Source organism: Aquarana catesbeiana, linkage group LG02 (genome assembly GCF_042186555.1).
Source record: "Aquarana catesbeiana isolate 2022-GZ linkage group LG02, ASM4218655v1, whole genome shotgun sequence".
Classification (NCBI taxonomy): domain Eukaryota; kingdom Metazoa; phylum Chordata; class Amphibia; order Anura; family Ranidae; genus Aquarana; species Aquarana catesbeiana.
The window spans coordinates 412,836,501-412,855,141 of NC_133325.1; the positions used below are offsets into that span (position 1 = coordinate 412,836,501).

General features: G+C 40.7%; 1 protein-coding gene across 6 annotated transcripts in view; it reads right to left on the bottom strand.

Annotated features, from left to right (window-relative positions):
* The window catches only part of NFYC (nuclear transcription factor Y subunit gamma), a 104,444-nt gene that overhangs the window by 48,892 nt on the left and 36,911 nt on the right, over nucleotides 1-18,641 (bottom strand). For 2 of the 6 annotated variants that reach the window (XM_073615418.1, XM_073615419.1), the window contains exon 2: nucleotides 12,697-12,742. The exons of the other annotated variants lie outside the window; for them this stretch is intronic. In XM_073615418.1, the coding sequence (XP_073471519.1) occupies nucleotides 12,697-12,709 (13 nt within the window). In that variant the 5' untranslated portion in view covers nucleotides 12,710-12,742. The remainder of the gene's footprint in view (nucleotides 1-12,696; nucleotides 12,743-18,641) is intronic. 6 annotated transcript variants of the gene reach the window in all.

Sequence of the window (18,641 nt, forward strand, 5' to 3'; positions counted from 1 at the left end):
AAATCAGCATTTATTTAAAAACAAAAAGGAAATGATCCTTTAAGAAAATTACATAAACTGCTAAACACCTAGAATTAAAGCCTGCACTATTACAACGATTTAAGAATAAAAAAAAAAGAAACTTGCATAAGCATAGTTGTGATGGCATTACCTTAAAACTATGCCTATTTAGATACGCACTTAAATCTAAAATTACTTTATCTAAGGAAATTAACTTGTGTCGATACTGATGCGCAATTCAAGAGCAGATTACTGTGAAGATTAGGCCTAATCTTGTGGAAATTGTTAGTGAAAAGTGCTACCAAAGCTGATCACTGTCAGCTTGTCTACTTAACAGACCAGTTCAGACACATACCACATCTGTCAGTGACTATGGTCCTCGTAAGACTAAAAAAAAAATATGGTTGCTTTAAAGCATGTTATACAGCACAGGGCTTGTGCTGTGTAATTTCGCCCCCTGCATCACCTGAAATACCTGGCTGATCCTGCCCTCCCCCTTGTAAACTGACCATGGTTTATCATGGCTGCTGAGCCCTGACACCGTGGTCAGTTTACATGACTCAGTCATTCGCAGCTCTCCAATGTCCTCTCCCTCTCTGCCTGTCAGCGGCGATCACTCCCCAGCCCTCCCCTCCTGCTGGTAAAATAACTGAGTATGCGTGCTACAAACCCCTCTGTTATAGTAACTGATGTGCCCTAGAGAATGTTTTTTTGAAAAAAAATAAGCTGCTATATACCTTATTTTATAGCGCTGCTTGGCACTCACGTGAGTGGCCGCCTTTCTCCTCTCCTCCTTCTGGCTGACGTTATTGGCCCCACCCACTGTAGCCATCAGACCTGGAGAAAAGAGGCAGCCACTCACGTGAGCGGAGCTATAAAATAAGGTACTATTTTTTTCAAAAGAAACATACACTGGGGCACATCAGTTACTATAAGAGGTGAGATTGTAGCACACACACACACTCAGTGGCATAACCACTTTAAAGTAAGAGTCTAAAACCAACATTATATTGCAGCTTACCAATTCTTTTTTTCCAGGCAAAGAACATTTTAAGCAAGTACAGAAAATACCAGCTGAGCTTGTCAGAAATGTAGTGTTCTTGTCACTTTGAGGTGAACTGAAATCACAACAATGTTTTCTTCCTTCCAAGCTACCCTGTGTAAATTACAAATCCCCGATGTAAGACAGAAAGGAAGGGGTTTCTATTCCAGTTCAGGAGAGGAGCCTAGGATCCTGTCCAATAGAGGAGAGAGAGAGAGAGTGCACAGAGAGCCACTGTTGTCGTGCACATCGCTGGATTGAGAGCGGGCTCAGGTATTTAGCAGGCTGAGGAGCTGCATGGAAAAGGATTTTTAAAAAAAAAAACCTTGTACCTTTAGAACCACATTAAAGTCATAAAACAAGTAGATATGCCAGACATTTAACCACCACTGCAAGGGTTAAACGCTCATTTAGTCTAGGGTGAACCAAATGCTAGTTTAGTCTCAGGTGCACAAATACTTGCCTTACTTCTGGCTCCTCTCCAACCATGCGACCATTACCCCCCAAGTCTAAGATGTTTTGGGCTACAGCCGCATGCTCAACCCCACAATGTAAAATGCAGGGTTATTAGCCCTGTATTGCATGTGATGATGTTGAGACACTGCCTTCAGTGTGCAATTTGGGTCATTCTCCCTTTTAAGAACTCACAACTGGCAACTGTGACAAGACTTTTTGACACTGGGCAGTAGGTTTCGCTCCAGTAATCCTTGATAGTCTTGAGATTTCATTCTGCGCTGCACAATTAACAGCACCCTATGACAGAGGCAGCAAAGCTTCCCCAAAACATAACTGAGCCTCCTCTATTGTTTCACAGTAATTATGGAGGTAGTCTTTTTAAAATCTTCCTTTTTTGTCTCAACACAGAGCTGATGTGACTTCCTAAAAAGCACCAGTTTTATCTTAGCTGTCCAAAAGTCATTACTCCTGAAAAACTGTGGCTGGTCAATAGTAATTTTAGCAAATTCAAATTTGACTTTTTTGCTTTGTTTTTTCTTTTAACAGTCCTCCTGGGTCTTCTTCCATTGAGCAGTCTGTTGCTCAAAAAGCAACAGATGGTGCATCAGACAGTGATGTACCTTGACCTTGGAGTTCAGATTTTATCTCTGGAAGTTTCCCTTGGCTAGCTTTCTACCATTTGTACTATCTTCCTGTTCAATATGGGGTAAATGATGTGCATGTGGCTACACCCAGGAGATTGACTACACTCCCATGGGCTTTAAACTGCCTAATATTTGTAACTCTAGCCACAGGGACAGCAAGTTGCTTGGAAATGGTCTTAGGCCTTATGAACACTGGGTTTATTGCAGGGTGGATAAAAACCATTGCCTTAAAACAAGAATAATACATAATAATAATAATAATAGATTTTTTTTATTTGAAGTCGTTTTAATAAAATGCGTTTGGAGTAAAAATCTACCTAAAGATGGTTTTCTATTTAAGATACATAAATAATTATGTTTATTCAGCACGAAATTGAGCTTATTTATGTAGCATGAGGCTGCATATTCTGCAATATTTACATTTTTTTGGTAAACTCATTCAATGAATCCAAGCTCGGCAAGCTGAGATGACATGCACTGCATTCACACAATTTCACAGTAACCATGAGATAAGACAAAGTTCAGGAATATTCCTTTATCCCATCTATGTAAACTGCCAACTGTATGATTGAATCGATTCTGATATCGCCGTTTTACTAACCTGACAGCTTATTATTCTAAATAGGAAACCTTCATTTTGTTTGCAAATATTAAAGATTCTAACTACCAGCAAGAATGAGTCCTTACATTTACAAACAGTACCTGTCATTTCAGATCCATCATGGCAGCGCCTGTTAGCGGGCAATCACTAGCCATCAAATTAACTGCTTCCCGCCCACCGTACGCCAAATGACGTTCTCAGCTTTGAGCGGGGATATCTGAATGATGCCTGTAGCTACAGGCACCAGATATCGTCTTTTAGAGCTGGCGATTCTGTGCACCATAAGAACAATCATAGCGGCTGTTCCGCCGCTTGATCGTTCTTACGGGAGGCGAGAGGGGACGTCCCCCCCTCCCGCCGCCCTCCGGTGCTCCTACTGACTCACCGCTGCGATCAGTGAGTCGGACACAGGATCCGCCAGCCCCGGATGTTCATCATAGAGATGTTATGATGTCATGCCCGCCCTCTGCATTCAAACGAATGGCGCCGATTCAGCTGGGAAACCAGGATCTTTTTTTTTTTTTATTATTATTTCAGGCTTCCCAGCCTAGAGGTGAGCTGTGGGGTCTTATTGACCCCATATCTCACTGTAAATTACAAGAGAAGTTTACATTCCTTGTCAAAGGAACAAAAGTGATCAAAAACATTTTTTGGGGCAAAAAAGTGTCAAACTAAAATAAAATTAACAATAAAAAAAAAAAATTTTTAAAGCGCCCCTGTCCCCGTGAGCTTGCACGCAGAAGTGAATGCATATTCAAGTCCCACCCACATATGAAAACTATCTTCAGACCACACGTGAGGTATCACCACGAACATTAGAGCGAGAGCAATAATTTTGGCCCTAGACCTCCTCTGTAACTCAAAACATGTAACCAGTAAAAAATTTTAAAGCGTTGCCTATGGGGATTTTTAAGTAGCGAAGTTTGGTGCCATTCCACGAGCGTGTGCAATTCTGAAGCGTGACTTGTTAGGTATTTACTCGGTGTAACTTCATCTTTCACATTATGCAAAAACATTGGGCTAACTTTACTGTTTTTTTTGTTTTTTTTTAAAAGCACAAAACTGCCCCCCCCCCCCCCCCCAAAAAACACATTCAAAAAATTGCTGCGCAAATACCGTGCTAGATAAAAAGTTGCAATGACCGCCATTGTATTTTCTAGGGTCTTTGCTAAAAAAAACAATATATATAATGTTTGTGGGTTCTATGTAATTTTCTAGCAAAAAAAAAGATGAAATGATGATGATTTTTACATGTAGGAGAGAAATGTCAGAATTGGCCTGGTAGGCAAGTGGTTACAGTGACTGGGACTGTCGGTGAGTCAACAGAGGGTAAGAGGGGGAGCTGCTGTAGGGCAGAGATGACAGTTGCTCTTTAAAAATGGTTTAAAATCAAGCCTTTTTACTAATGATTTAAATCATGATTTAACTTGTGATTTAAATCAACTTGATTTAAATCAAATCCACCCTGGTTTATTGTAAACGCTGTATCTCCTGACAGGAGAAACATCGGCATTAAAAAAACTTGCCTAAGCTGCATTTTTTTTAAACCAGTTTGAGGAGAGTTGAGCAGCCTTTGGGAGTTTATTCACTTCAATGGCCAGAATAATAAATTCTGGCCAATAAAATAAACACTGAAGTGCTAAACGTGCCTAGCGATTAGGGGCGTTTTTATGCCCCTCTCCTGAATGCGATTCTTCTGCATTCAGGGGAAGGAGCTTGACTGCCTCTAAACTCAGCTGCTCCCAAATGCCTCTGAAAGCTTATGTGTGCATGAACACACATGTTCAGGGGCTTAGGCAAAAAAGTACATGTCATCTTGTGGATTTAGCACTTTAAATTTACAATTTTACTGTGCATCGGGAGTACAGCTATCGTTGTACTTCCAGCACTCTGATGCTGGACCTTTGGGTCTCTGGTTTCTTAACACTTTTACACACTATCCAAAACAAGGTTTCCTTTTATTGGTTGAACTGGATGGACTTGTGTCTTTTTTCAACAAACTATGTCACTTGTCCTAAGATCTACTGTAATGTGTCCAAAGAAATTAGATGAGTGGCTCCCTATCAGTGTCTACAGGGTGGTAGAGGCATGTGGGGAACAAATCTGCTTGGCATGTTAAACTTAATCTGCTTGGCATGTTAAAGTGGAGAGCTCTAGCTCTGACTTCGTAGGGAGCACATAGGACCTCCGCAAAGAGACCATTATTACCCCACAGAGGGCAAGGTTTCTTCGCTGCAGCACTCTGACAGAGAACAGACTTTTATACTCCTGGGGCGACTTGAGAGAACCTGTACGACTTTGCACACATTGTTTTGATGCACCTGTAGCGTATATTTTTCCTTTAAACCATCCATTGACAACTCCTTTAGAAAATGCTAGCTGCTTGGCCATCTTGCTTACCTTTTGACTTCCTGACAGTCTCTTGACAGCACCCCTTAACGCAACTCAGGGTTCGATAAATCCCAGGCGTCAGGTCAAATAGAAATTGTATTCTGGCACTTAGGCTTTTGACAGCCCATTCACTGTTGGCAATAGACGCAGGGATGCACAATCCCTATCACTCGAGACCCATGTGTGTTGCATTACATTACACTCAGTGGAGCACAGGGGAGACATCCAGGGTCAAAAGACCCTGGATGACTCATTCAAGAGGATCTGTCACACAACAAAAAAAAAAAAAAAAAAAAAAAAAAAAAGGAAAATCATATATACGTGTGAAAAAATAAAAGTTAGTGTTACTAAACCCACAACAGTAAAATAAGTCTGTATATGCAGCATGCTCATTATATTCACAGTGAGGATTAATTCTGAGCATTGTATAAAAAGGCCTGTCTTCTCTGATCTTCCCCTTCTTTTACTGTCCCCAATCCATCTCCTGACAGTAGAGCTGCACTATTCTGGCCAAAATGAGAATCACAATTTTTTTGCTTAGAATAAAAAGATCACGATTCTCGCAACGTAAAATCTTTCACATTATACATAAAAAAATTGGGCTAACTTTACTGGTTAGTTTTTTTTTTCTTTTAATTCATTAAAGTATTTTTTTTTTTTTACAAAAAAAATTGCATTTAAAAGACCACTGCACAAATACAGTGCGACATAAAATATTGCAACAACCATTTTATTCTCTAGGGTCTCTACTAAAAAAAAATATATATAAATATATATATATATATATATATATATATATATATATATATATATATATATATATATATATATATATATATATATATAAAAAGGTTTGGGGTTTCTAAGTAATTTTCTAGCAATAAAAAAATATTTTAACTTGAAACCAACAAATGTCAGAAAAAGGATTAGTGTTTAAGTGGTTAAACTTTCTTCACTACACACAAAGTCTATTCCATTGACAAATTGTTACAATGTTTATAGTTAAGTTTCACTGATAAAGAATGTTCTGATTCCTGGCAGACTGCCTGGATTTTTTCTTCCTTTCTTTTGATGGCTGTGGCTTCAGAAGAGCAGAGAGAATTCTTTGCATAGCAAGAATCGTGAAACACTTTTTTTCAAGATCGCAAAAGGGAAAAAAAAAAAAATTGTGATTAATTGTGCAGCTAGCTCTGACAGTACAAAGCCTTTGGAGTAACTCTGCACATGCTCAGTTTAGTGTGTATTGCTAGAGTTTTATTTTTTTGGGAGGGCGCATGTGATCAGAACAGTCCAGAGGGTCAAGGGGTCCTGCAGCCTCAAAGGAAAGCCAGAGGAGAATGAAAACTCCTCCTACAAGCTTTACCCAGACACTGATAGAAGCATTAAGTCTGCTATATACTGCTGATGAAATCTGGCAGTTTATATTTACTGAAATAATTGCATTCCCATGTTCTGTGTACTGTGGGAGACCAGATATAGTGAATGCAGGGTCCTGGGTTTAACCCCAAGTAAAATATATTTATTTGTAAAAAAAAAATAAAAAAATAAAAATGAATGTTACACCCAAGCACATAAATTACCCCACCCCCCAGTATTTAATCACGTACAAATGTAAATGCACGCATCGTGGCGCCTGCACCTGAAAACGTTGATTGCAATACAAGTTACATATCGCCGTGCACACCGGGATGAGCGCATTAATTCTAGCACCAGATCTCCTTCGTAACGCTAAACTGATGACCTATAGAGGGCTTTTGAAGCATCGCCTAAGGAAAAAAAAAAATAGGGCACTAAAATATTTTAGCAATTTCGTTGGCCAGGTTTGGTATCCATTTACTTGGTGCAAATCGGATTTTATATTTTACCAAAACTTCGGTAATTTATTGCATTTTTGTGCCCCTAAAATTAACTTTAAAAAGTGGATGTAAACCCTCACATATACCAAGTGAAGTGAACAGCCTCAGATGATACACAGAGATGAAACAAATCTCCCTGCATAAATTTTACACATATATCTACTGTCTTCAGCTTTATATATGGTTTAGAAAGTTCAGATCATGTTAGGAGATTTTCTCTTCCCTGGTAAGCACTGCAGTGAAGCCTGGGCATACAGCCAAGACAGCTGATTGGAGGAAAGGCACACACACCCTCTCCTTATAGGCAGAGATATTCAGCTCTGTCCCTTGAATGGTTCAGGGCTCTGCTAATTTATAGCAACCTCCCCAAAATAAAACTCTGGCTGCTTTTATCATATGTGACCGAGAACTTGTCAGGAGTTATCAGGCTAACGGAAGAACAGAGCAGGAGACAGCTATGGGACATGGTGCTTTGAAGAGAGATAAGAAAACACAGCAGATATATGTGCCCAGCTCAAATTTCATGAAATCGAGTTTATATCCACTTTAATGTTTTTTTTTTTTTTACTGATATTTTGCTGAACCTTTGCTGTAATAACGTGTGACATAAAAAGTTTGACTTCCTCCCTATCAGCAGAGCAGCGCAGGGAAGTGTCAGTGAGACACTAATGCATTCCAATTTCAGAGTTCCCCACGCCGCACCTGCACTGAGGGGGAGGCACTGTGCCCCCACACATTGTAAAAGATGGGAAACATTGTTTGGTTCTCCAACTTTGCTGTCGCTGCGACTGTCAACCCTTGTGATGGGAAAGAGATTGGGTGCAATTCTGCTGGGGGCGGCGGTCCGTTTCCAAGAGGAGGAGGACTGTCATTGGCCACTGCTAAAGCCAATCACAGTCCTGCTAGCTCCGCCCACTATCTGGAGGAAGATGACTTGCTTGGTTGCCACTACCAATCTTGGATAGAAGGGATTTCACTGTGATTGAGAAAACCACAATCAGATGACAGTTTGTGGAATTACTGTTGAGCTTCTGGGAACTTTGTTGAAATTATTCCTGAACCTTTGCGTCACTTACTACTGAACCCCTGCACTCTGTGTCCCTTTAAGACACAGCCAGCATTCAGCGCAATGAAAGTCACACCCAACTTTTCCTGTGGAGCAGAGCGCCGCACATTTTCTCAGCTGTGGGGGCCCAACTTATGATCCTGCATATAGGCCCACTGCTTTCAGAAAATGTCCCTGACCTGAGCTCCTCATTGCACATCAATTCCAGACGCATGTATGTGACATCACATACAAGCACGTGGGCTGGATGCGAGAGGTGGATCAGCAGGATGAGTGTGCTAGGACAGGTAGATGTGTCTCATCTCTGCTTCCTCTCACCACTCTGCATATCATTGGTGAGAAGTGGTGGGGCAGATGAGCAGGGGGTTACAGTGATCTGAGGTGTGAAGGTGCTTGAATTAGGGCTGATCTGAGGCGTGAGAGTGCAGGGCAGGATGTTAATTTCTCACTACTAAAGTAGTTTACAGCATATTTACTTTGTAAAAAAAATCCTTTTCCTAATTGAGAGTGTGAAGTTGACATAAAAAAAAAAAAAATATATCGGTGTGCTCAAAAGGTTGCCTACCCCTGTTCTAGGGCGTCAAAGGGGGCTACATAAGAGAAGGGATTTTGTTGTTTAAAGTAAATCTTTGTTAAGGGAGGAAAAAAAAAAAAAAAAAAAACAACTGTCTAACTTATTTGCCCAGCCCCTAAAATGAAAGAAAATTACCTGCTTTAAAGCAGTAGTAAACTGCTGCAGAATAATGAAAAAGCACACGCACACCTTTAAGACAAATGCATAATGTAGCACATTACGAAATACTTGCCTTAAAAACGAAACCCTTCCAGTGGCTCCCGGTCACCGCTAAGAGAACTAACAGCTTCCCCCGGTCTTCCTTCCAGGTTAGCAGACTCCAGCGCTTTGAGTGGACAGATCCCCCCGATGACGTCACTCCCCAGGCCTTGGTTCCCGCAAGAAGCTCTGAATATCCAGCACGGTATGCCGGACCTTCAGAGCACAAGCACCGGTAACGTCAGCGGCTGCATGCAGAGTGAATATCTCCTAAACTGTGCACGTTTAGAACTATTTAGATATTCATTTGACCCACAGGTAGGCTTATTATAAGCCTACCTGTAGGTAAAAATAATAAAGCAGGCTTTACTACCGCTTTAACTCGCCTTCACTGCACTTTTGTCATTCCTCTTCAACGCAGCTGTAAGTCAAAACCTACATTCACTTAATTTTGAAGCTCACACAGGATTGATGTTGTCCTCATATAACAGTGTTTCTGGCTACTGACTGACCACTCAGACTGAAGTATTGCATCCAGGTAAGACATCACGTTTCCCAATACCATAAAATAGAGCAGGGGAATGTAGTGAAAAAGTATAGACGAGTCAAATGGTGGGCTATTAGACTTCACTGTCCCCTGAATGAGGCAGAGTCTCTTTAAATGTGTAACATTTAATACATTTACATGCATTTACCATTTAAAGGGATTACAATATTTTTCAAAACACATTTTTTCCTTCAAATGGAGGTCACCAATTTTGCTTGTACATGATCCAAGGTCAGCATCTACTTTCTAGACTAAAGCTGGCCATACATTAAACAATTTTATTGTTCAATTTCCTTTAGACTTACCTTCAACTACGTAGTGCAAAGACCTGCCTGATTGCATACAAATTGAAAGTGTTTGACCTCATTATATGGTTTTGGTAAATCTAGAGGCAAATTGTACAAGAAAATTGTATAATGTATGGCCAGCCTAAGATGTTGGCCCACAGATTACAAAATCAGATAAGTGAAGTGTTTACAGCGCTCTGGTTTTATGACCAACCAGAGCAATGATCTCACATATACATTCCAGTTCCTGTACCAACTCTCAACTGGAGTGAGAGATCATCCAAAAGGAGGGAAGAAATGCTTTCCTTCACTGATGACATTTCCCAGGCTACCTAGGTCGCGTCACTTCAGAAACTCCAGAACTGCTTTGTAACCGATAAAGCAAAAATAAAATCAAAAACAAATTTCCTTCAGGAAAATAAAAGCGGAGTTTAAACCAAAAGGGGAAGGTCCAGTTGTCTGCCCCCACCCCCACATTTGGAACCTTTTGTAGGGGGAGCAGGTACCTGGTGTGGAAAGCTACCTGCTCCCATTTCCACCTCAGTTCACTGCGGCTCAGTTCACAGTTCAGCCTCCCCCTCATTCACCCGCAACTGGCCCATTCATAAAGTGCAGTGCGCTTTACACATACGCAGTAGTCAAGGTGGCAGCAGCAGCACCAGATAGCCGATTGAAAAATTGTCTCGTGTGAGGACACATCTGGATCCCTGGACAGGTAAGTGCCCCAATATTAAGTCAGTAGCTACAGTATTTGTAGCTGTCGACTTAATTCTTTCCGAAAAAGCCTGGAGCTCCACTTTAGGGCCAGTTCACACCATAGAAACGCAGTTCGGATGCTTTCCAGATGCTTTCTGAAGCGTTCCAGTACGTTCTTGATGCAGTCCAGTGCACCCCCCCCCCTTTTTTTCCTTAACCTTAAGGACATGTGTTTCCGTGTGTTATTGGTGCATTTAGATGCGCTTTACAGCATTCCTGTACAGTCCAGAAGAGAAAAGAAAAAATGCAGCATGTTCTACTTTCTGAAACGGCAAGCACTGGTGTGAACTATGCCACTGAAATCCATGTAACTTACTTTTACTTTCCATGTGTTTTTGATGCAGAAAAAAAAAAAAAAACACAACCCACACTGGACTGCATGAGGTGTGAACTGGCCCTTAAAGTATGTGTTTACTCTTACCTGTTACATACACACATAAACGTACATTACACATATGCACACAGTTCTGTGCAGAAGTTTTAGGCAGATGTTAAAAAATGCTGTAAAAGAAGAATGCTTTCAGAAATAGAAGTGGTAATAGTATTTTTTTTTTTTTATCAATTAACAAAATGGAAAGTAAATGGACAGAAGAGAAATCCAAATCAAAGCAATATTTGGTGTGACCACTATTTGCCTGCAAACCAGAATCAATTCTTTTAGGTTGCACACAGTTTTTGAAGGAACTCGGCAGGTAGATTGTTCCAAACGTCTTGGAGAATTAACCATAGATCTTCTGTGGATGTAGGCTGTCTCAAATCCTTCTGTCTCTTCATGTAATCCCAGACAGACTCAGCGATGTTAAGATCAGGGCTGTGTGGGGGGCCAAACCATCACTTCCAGGACTTCTTGTTCTTCTTTACACTGAAGATACTGGTAATGACACTGGCTGTATGTTTGGGGTCATCGTCTTGCTGCAGAATAAATATGGAGCCAATCACATTCCTCCCTGATGGTATGGCATGATGGATCACAATCTGTCTAATTCTCAACATTGAGGACACCACTAATCCTGACCAAATCTCCAATGCCATTTTCAGAATTCCAGCCCCAAACTTGCAAGGAACCTCCACCATGCTTCACTGTTGCCTGCAGATACTCATTATTGTACAGCTCTCCATCCCTTGGCAAACAAACTGCCATTCGCTACTGGCAAATTCTTCAACATTTTACCACTCAGTCCACAGCACCTGCTGCCATTTCTCTGCACCCCAGTTCCTAGGTTTTCGTGCATTGGTCATGGAAAGGTTAAGCGTCTCAACTATGCATAAAAAAGTTTTGTTAATTGATAAAAAACACACTATTAACCACTTGTCCTCCAGTAGATTTACCCCCCCCCCCCCCCCCCAATGACCAGGCCATTTATTGCTTTTTGGTACTGTATTGCTTTAACTGACAATTGTGCAGTCATGCAACGCTGTACAAAAATAAAATTTTATATCCTTTTCCCACAGAGCTTTCTTTTGGTGGCATTTGATCACCTCTGTTTTTTTTTTTTTCAACAAAACATACAACACGACCAACAATTTAAAAAAACAAAAACAATAAACAAACATACAACTCTTGATAAATTTAGGCCAATATGTATTCTACGGCATATTTTTGCTAAGAAAATAATCCCAATAAGTGTATATTGATTGTAGAGGCTATAATTTTCAAGAAAACCAAAACTATAGTATGGAATTTTTTTTCTTATATACTATTAATGGCGGCGATCAGCAACTTATAGCGGGACTGTGATATTGCGGCAGACAGACAATCTGACACTTTGTGGGAACCAATGACACTAACACAGTTATCAGTGCTATAAGAATGCACTGTCACTTTACTAATGACATTGGCTGGGAAGGGGTTAAACATCTAGGGTGATCAAAGGGTTAAATGTGTGCCTAACCAATATTTGTGAGTACTGTGTGCGCTGTTTTTACTAAGGAATGTGCTGGATTTTATTCCCTGCTTTGCAGGGAAACACAATCCACCACATCTCTGCTGACAGAAAAGAGCTCTGCCTTGTTTATTTAGGCAGAGCTCTGTTCTGAGTCTCTCCTTGCCGATCAGCAGGTGACAGCAGTCATCCTTTTGCCAGCACCCGCTGACCGGCTTGTGCTGTGTCTAATCACAGCACAACCGCGGCGCCGGCTGAAGTGCTTGATCACGTACTAGGTACGCGATTGGGCGCAGGAGAGACGCTCTGCCACCGTACTCCTATGTGAGGCAGTCGGCAAGCAGTCAACACTTCTATTTCTGAAAGCATTTTTAATTTACTGCATTTTTCCATACCTGCCCAAGACATTTGCACAGTACTGTGTCAGCGCTATACAAGTACCTGAAATGGAAAAAAAAAAAAAAAATAATAATTATATCAAAAACACAATTTACGTAGCACTTTACATATATAGTGTACATTCACATTAGTCCCTGTTCTCAAAGAGCTTACAATCTAAAAGGTCCCGAACTCGCATACTGTATACATACTAGGGCTTATTTAGAAGCGAACCAATTAATCTACCAGCATGTCTTTGTAGTGTGGGAGAAAACCAGAGTACTGGAGGAAACCCACACAGGCACAGGAAGAACACGCAAACTTCAGGCAGGTAGTGCCGTGGTTGTGATTCAAACCAATGACCCTAGTGTTGCCTGGCGTAAGTGCTAACCACTTAACCACTGTGTTGCCCACAACAAATGGATAGGTGGGGGGTGTCAGTAGGAGGCAGAGAAATAGCAGTACACTGACCTTCCTAGTGAAGAGCTGTGCAGGGGGGCATGTTAGCAGTCCTGACCATTGAAGGACAGGCAGACTGAGCTCCCAGAACAGCCAGAAAACTGAACACGCTGGGATGGATGTGCTCTCAAGCCTAGCATGGTCAGTTTGAAATAGGAAAGCAAATCACTAGGTATTTCACGCAAAGAAAACAATTCAAAGGTGGCAGGATACTTTTTAAACACAAGTACATAATCAACAGGCACGTAACAGGAATATGAAATGTTAAGGTAACAAACATATTAAAATGGTTGGGGATGAGGTCAAGGGCACCATGACGTCATAGGTATATACACAAGTTGCAGAACACCATGGACCTTTTTGTGGGGTGTAGTGCAGTGGGGGCTTTAGACTAAGCAGTTTGCAGCACAGTGGATACAATGCTTATTTCCTTCTACCTTGAAAGCTTGCTCCATCCACTACATTTCTGCCTCTCATCCTCATAAGGATTCCAAGTCAAATTGGCCCTTTAACTTCTGATCTGTGATAACCAGCTTCACTCAGCCCCTTCTTTCTGGCCCAGCTCCACTGTATTCTAGGGTGCTTATGATGCTGCCCCCACAAGTTGCAAAATCCCTTGAAAAAAATGTCTCTCTACCCAACAATAAGAAAACCACTGCATCTTGGGACACCTAGTCCCAGAACAGTGGTGAATGTCAATGTCGCATGTGCAGCAGATTTTCTCGAATAGCCAGACATGAAGGACACTGCAGTGGGCACCTGACCACAATTTTATATTATAAAGATACAGTGAGACTGCAGGTCAAAGAAATAAATAGCACAGTCACGGAGAGGGCGTAACTGAGGCTAATAGAATATTCCATGCTGGAGTTGGGCCCTAAGGGCTTATTGCACTACTACGTTTTTATTAAAAAAAAAAAAAAAAAAAAAAAAAAAAAAAAATCGGGCCCTCTTTACATACATTATGTTTTAATGCCTTCTCGTACATTTTAAACTACGTGTGCATTATAAACACACATTGAAGCACACAAAGGGTTAGAAGGCATGTTACAACTTACCTAAAAAGACAAGAAAATTATAGAAAGGGCACCAACCTCCTGGACTTAGAGAAATATACAGGAGTTCTGGCTCCACAGAAGTTTACATGTTCCAGATCAATGCCTCAAACTATAAAAATCAGAAGATCAAAACACAAATTGAAACTAGAATTTTCAGCAAGAGGATGCACACCGCAGGCTACCCATTTCATTTAGTTCAGGTTTACCTAAGCAAACGATTGGCATAATTTTCATGCATCTGCCTGGGTCAGCAAGATCTGCATTCTGCAACTACATAAGTGCCTACATCCAGTGCAACGATTACAATCACACATATGTATTATACTCTGAGCTTTGTGGAGCACCAATCTTACAAAACGTAACCTTAGGAGAAAGGCAATGGACAGGAAGCACAGAAATATTAGTACCAACTACAAAACCAATTTAAGACCACTCTACATGTGATCTCATTTTTTAATTCAAAATGTTCCATGACAGATAGGTTTTCATGGTTCTTCAATTGCTATGGCCTATGCCACATTAAATTGTTTCATAGAACTACTTGCAATGTGAAATCAGTCAGTGAATCCAGGAGGAATTTATATATATATATATATATATATATATATATATATATATATATATATATATATATATATATATATATATATATATAAAATCCACTTTGTTACAAGCCTAATGCAGCAGCTGAGTACACACAGTGCTTGGTGCACTGAAATTCACACAGCTGCTGTCTTGTTCCCACTTTCATTTGCTTTATAAAAAAATGGAATTTGCCAGCAAGCTAAATAGAAGTCTGCTGGAAGATGTCATTGTTTGACGTACAAGCTACATCACTGCCTAAGAATAATACAACTAGCAAGCCAGACGATGTCTGCAGCCATAAGAAAGCTTAGGGACATTTCTTAAAAGCGCGGTTGCAAATTCTTACATATACCCAGTGAAGTGACTGGCCTCAGGTGATCCATAAAAGAAGAAACAAAACCACCTATATAAAAAAGTTGTACCTTTCTGCAGGCTTCTCTTCTCTACATTGTTCAGAATTTATAAAGCTTGTCTGAGATTTCATAAAGCAAGGGGTGGGGAGCTGAAGTTACTCTCTGCCAAGCTCAGTGAGAAGAGCTCTGAATGCTGATTGGAAGGAAGGTACACACTCCCCTGCACACAGGAACATAGATGAGGCTGTCAGTCACAGACTGTGTGCTAGATCTCCCTCCCCGACACCTTTCTTTCTGTTGATGTCAGAAGTGACTCATGCAGATAGCAGAGAACGAGGCAATAGACAGAAAACACTTAGTCCTCTGGCTGGAGACAAGCACGTGTTATAGAGGGATAAGCTTTGTTCATATTTCTTCTGCAGAGGTTAACAATCACTTTAAGTTATTATTACAGACCAATTCCAGCCATAACCTTTTTCGTTTTAGCCACTTGCCGACCAGCTACCGCAGTTGTACTGCGGTAGAATGGCACAGCTGGGCGAAACGACGTTATGCAACGATCAAAAAGTGCTCTGGTCAGGAAGGGGGTAAAATCTTCCAGGGCTGAAGCGGTTAATACAAGGAATGCATTAAGGTAAAAATGTTTAGGCTTTATAATCACTTTAACCCTTTAAGCCAAGCTGGCCCAAAGTAAGCGTGTAAAGTGAACCCGATGTTAAAGAGTTCTTCTTTAAAACTTTTTGCACCATAGTATAATTAGAATAAGATTGCTAAAGAGGTCTCTACCTCAAGTTTCATAGTGGTATGCAGCTGACTTGCTTCTATCAGTTCTTTTAAAAGTGAAATCCTAGTCCTACCAGAGAGTGTAATTCCTACAGTACTTCTGGCTCACTAGGGAACATCACTGCTGTACATCTGTTCAGACACCAGCAGTGGTGCATGGTCTTTGCCCCCTTCTCCTCCTCTCTCCACACCGCCATTCACAAAGCGCATGGACGAAGGCAGTCACTATTCCCAGAATATATTTTAAAGGCTGGATTTTTTTTTTTTTTTTATTTTAATGGAGTGCACCCTCCCTCGCCACTGCGTCTGTCACACTGACAGCTGCCTGGCTAAGGAGTTTTGCACTGAGGTGGGCAGAACCTGATGGGGATTCGAGAGGCTAGCTCCTCATCAGGTCCATTTTACATTTGACTGACACACAGCAATGGTGGTGGGGGGGCACTCGTAATCTATAGTCACTATTCAGTCCAATGTGAGATTTTAAATACGCCCACTGCTGTGCGCTGTCAGTCTAAAGCTAAGCGGACAGGATGGGGAACTAGCCTCTCAGATTCCCAATCAGGCTCAGCTTTCCTAATGAGGAGCCATTTCCCAAATAAAGGTATTGCCATATAGCAGAGTTAATTAACACAAACAATGGCTGAAAGACCCTCCAAAATAGTAGACAACAGGAGACCCAGGGCTTTCCAGAACTCAATTAGCATTCCTTTCACATACATCTGCTAGGAGTCCCACACTGGCAGAGACCATCATGGCCTCCTTATTAATGTCCTTTTGCATTACATAACAGAATATCTTCCTAAATGCTTGTAGCTCCCTCAAATGCCAGGGCCCATAGTCGGTAGGCAAGAGGCTAGCATTCAGTCCCCTCCAAAAGCTTCTGCCCCGGGTGAGTCTATCAGTAACGACATCACAAATTTTCCCCATTTACATTTAGCTTTCAGCTGGGGAAAAAATCCACTCCGAGTATTGGCATACTCCTGTACACCAGTTCAAAAGCTTGTCTTAATTACTGCCAGTTTCCTAATCTAAAACTGGCATTAATTAAGAATGTCACTGACAGAGATTGATTCTTAAGGTGGCAGTAGTAAGAACTACCTGAATCTGTTGCAAATGCATGGCTGAATTAGGTGAAGGTAGTTAAGGAACTACTGCCAGGAAAGTGCCGTTAGGGCTATTTTGAATTCCGCCGATTATCTTCATTAGACCGCTTGTTTTTTAAACCAGGGGTCTCAAAACTTTGCAAATAAAAAGGGCCAATTTGCAGTCCTTCAGAATCTGGGGGGCCAGACTGAGGACAATGGGGGGTACAAAAAAAAATGCCCTGGGAGTAAATACCCCATTTTTAGTGTCAGTGAGAGGAATAGTGCCCAATTGTTGGTGTCAGAGGGAGGAATGGTGGCTTATATCAGTGGCATAGATAGTGGGCAGAAAAAGGCAAGCAAATGGCATCATCTGGTGTCGTCCCGTTCCCCCCCCCCCCCGGCCACAGTTTGGAGACCACTGTTTTAAACTAAAAGTATTACATTCTCCCACTGAATCAGAAAGTGTATTGGTTATTCCAAGACAACTATTTCCATCAAAAAGCATGTGATGCATGCCAACCAATAAACAGAACTATTTGGAATATAAGGAACCCACACACCAGGGTTTCAATCTTTCAATCGGAATTTACAAGCTCCATGAACCCCCCCCTTTTTTAACATGCATATCAACTGAAACGTAGGTCAACCACATTTTTCTATAAGCAAAGTAACCTTATCCAGTCCAGTGCTTTACCTCTGTAAAACTGCATTGTGATTGTCCAACAATCCTTGACAGTTTAAGGGAGCTTTTACTATAGAACCTCTCTACATCATGCAGTGGTTACTATGTAGCTAGAGAGATAGATAAAATATATAATGAATGGGAAAAAAAAAAAAACACACACCACACACACCACTTAAAGTCATGATTTATACTTATGTAATCCCAGCACCTTACTTTGAAAAGTGTACTTGTCCTTACTAAATATTGCATGCTATTAAAACTTGCATAACACACACATTATATATATATATATATTTATTTTTAATAAGGGAAATTGTGGCAACTTTCAAATTTTAGGTGTGTTTTCATCGAATTATTCCTTCTTTTGACATTCGATAAGAGACAGAAGATAAAGAATGTATACCTGTGTTACAGTTACGCAAAGAAAATATTTTTAAGAGACTGCTAGAAAGAAAATTAATGTGCAATTTTTTGACTGACACATTTAACAAGAAAGCCTATATGCAACTTTTTTAGTCTCTCTGTAAGGCCACACAAAGTTTGTCCTTCAATTTTCAAACTCCAAGGCAGCAGCATTTCAAGGTCATGCAAACTGAGGGAGGCCTATCTTCAATAACATGATGATAAATAACAAAACTGCAGCAAGAAAAAACAAAACAAAAAAGAACCACAAATCAGAAAGGCCATCAGTAAAGAAAACTTGCCATAGTGACTGGAATATTGTGCTCTTGCCTGCAGAGTTCCTTGTGTCTGTGTTGGAATGTGTTGCTGCACATCAAACATTCCAATGACCTTCATGCCTTATTTGAAAATCTAAACTAGCATCAAGTAAAAAGACTTTAAAAAACTAGCAAACATGTTAATGTAATTACTGGTTATCAGAAGGAAAATTGTGCACTATTGAAAGGCGTTATTGAGCACCTAGAAGAAACAGACAATGAGCTTACCTGCAAA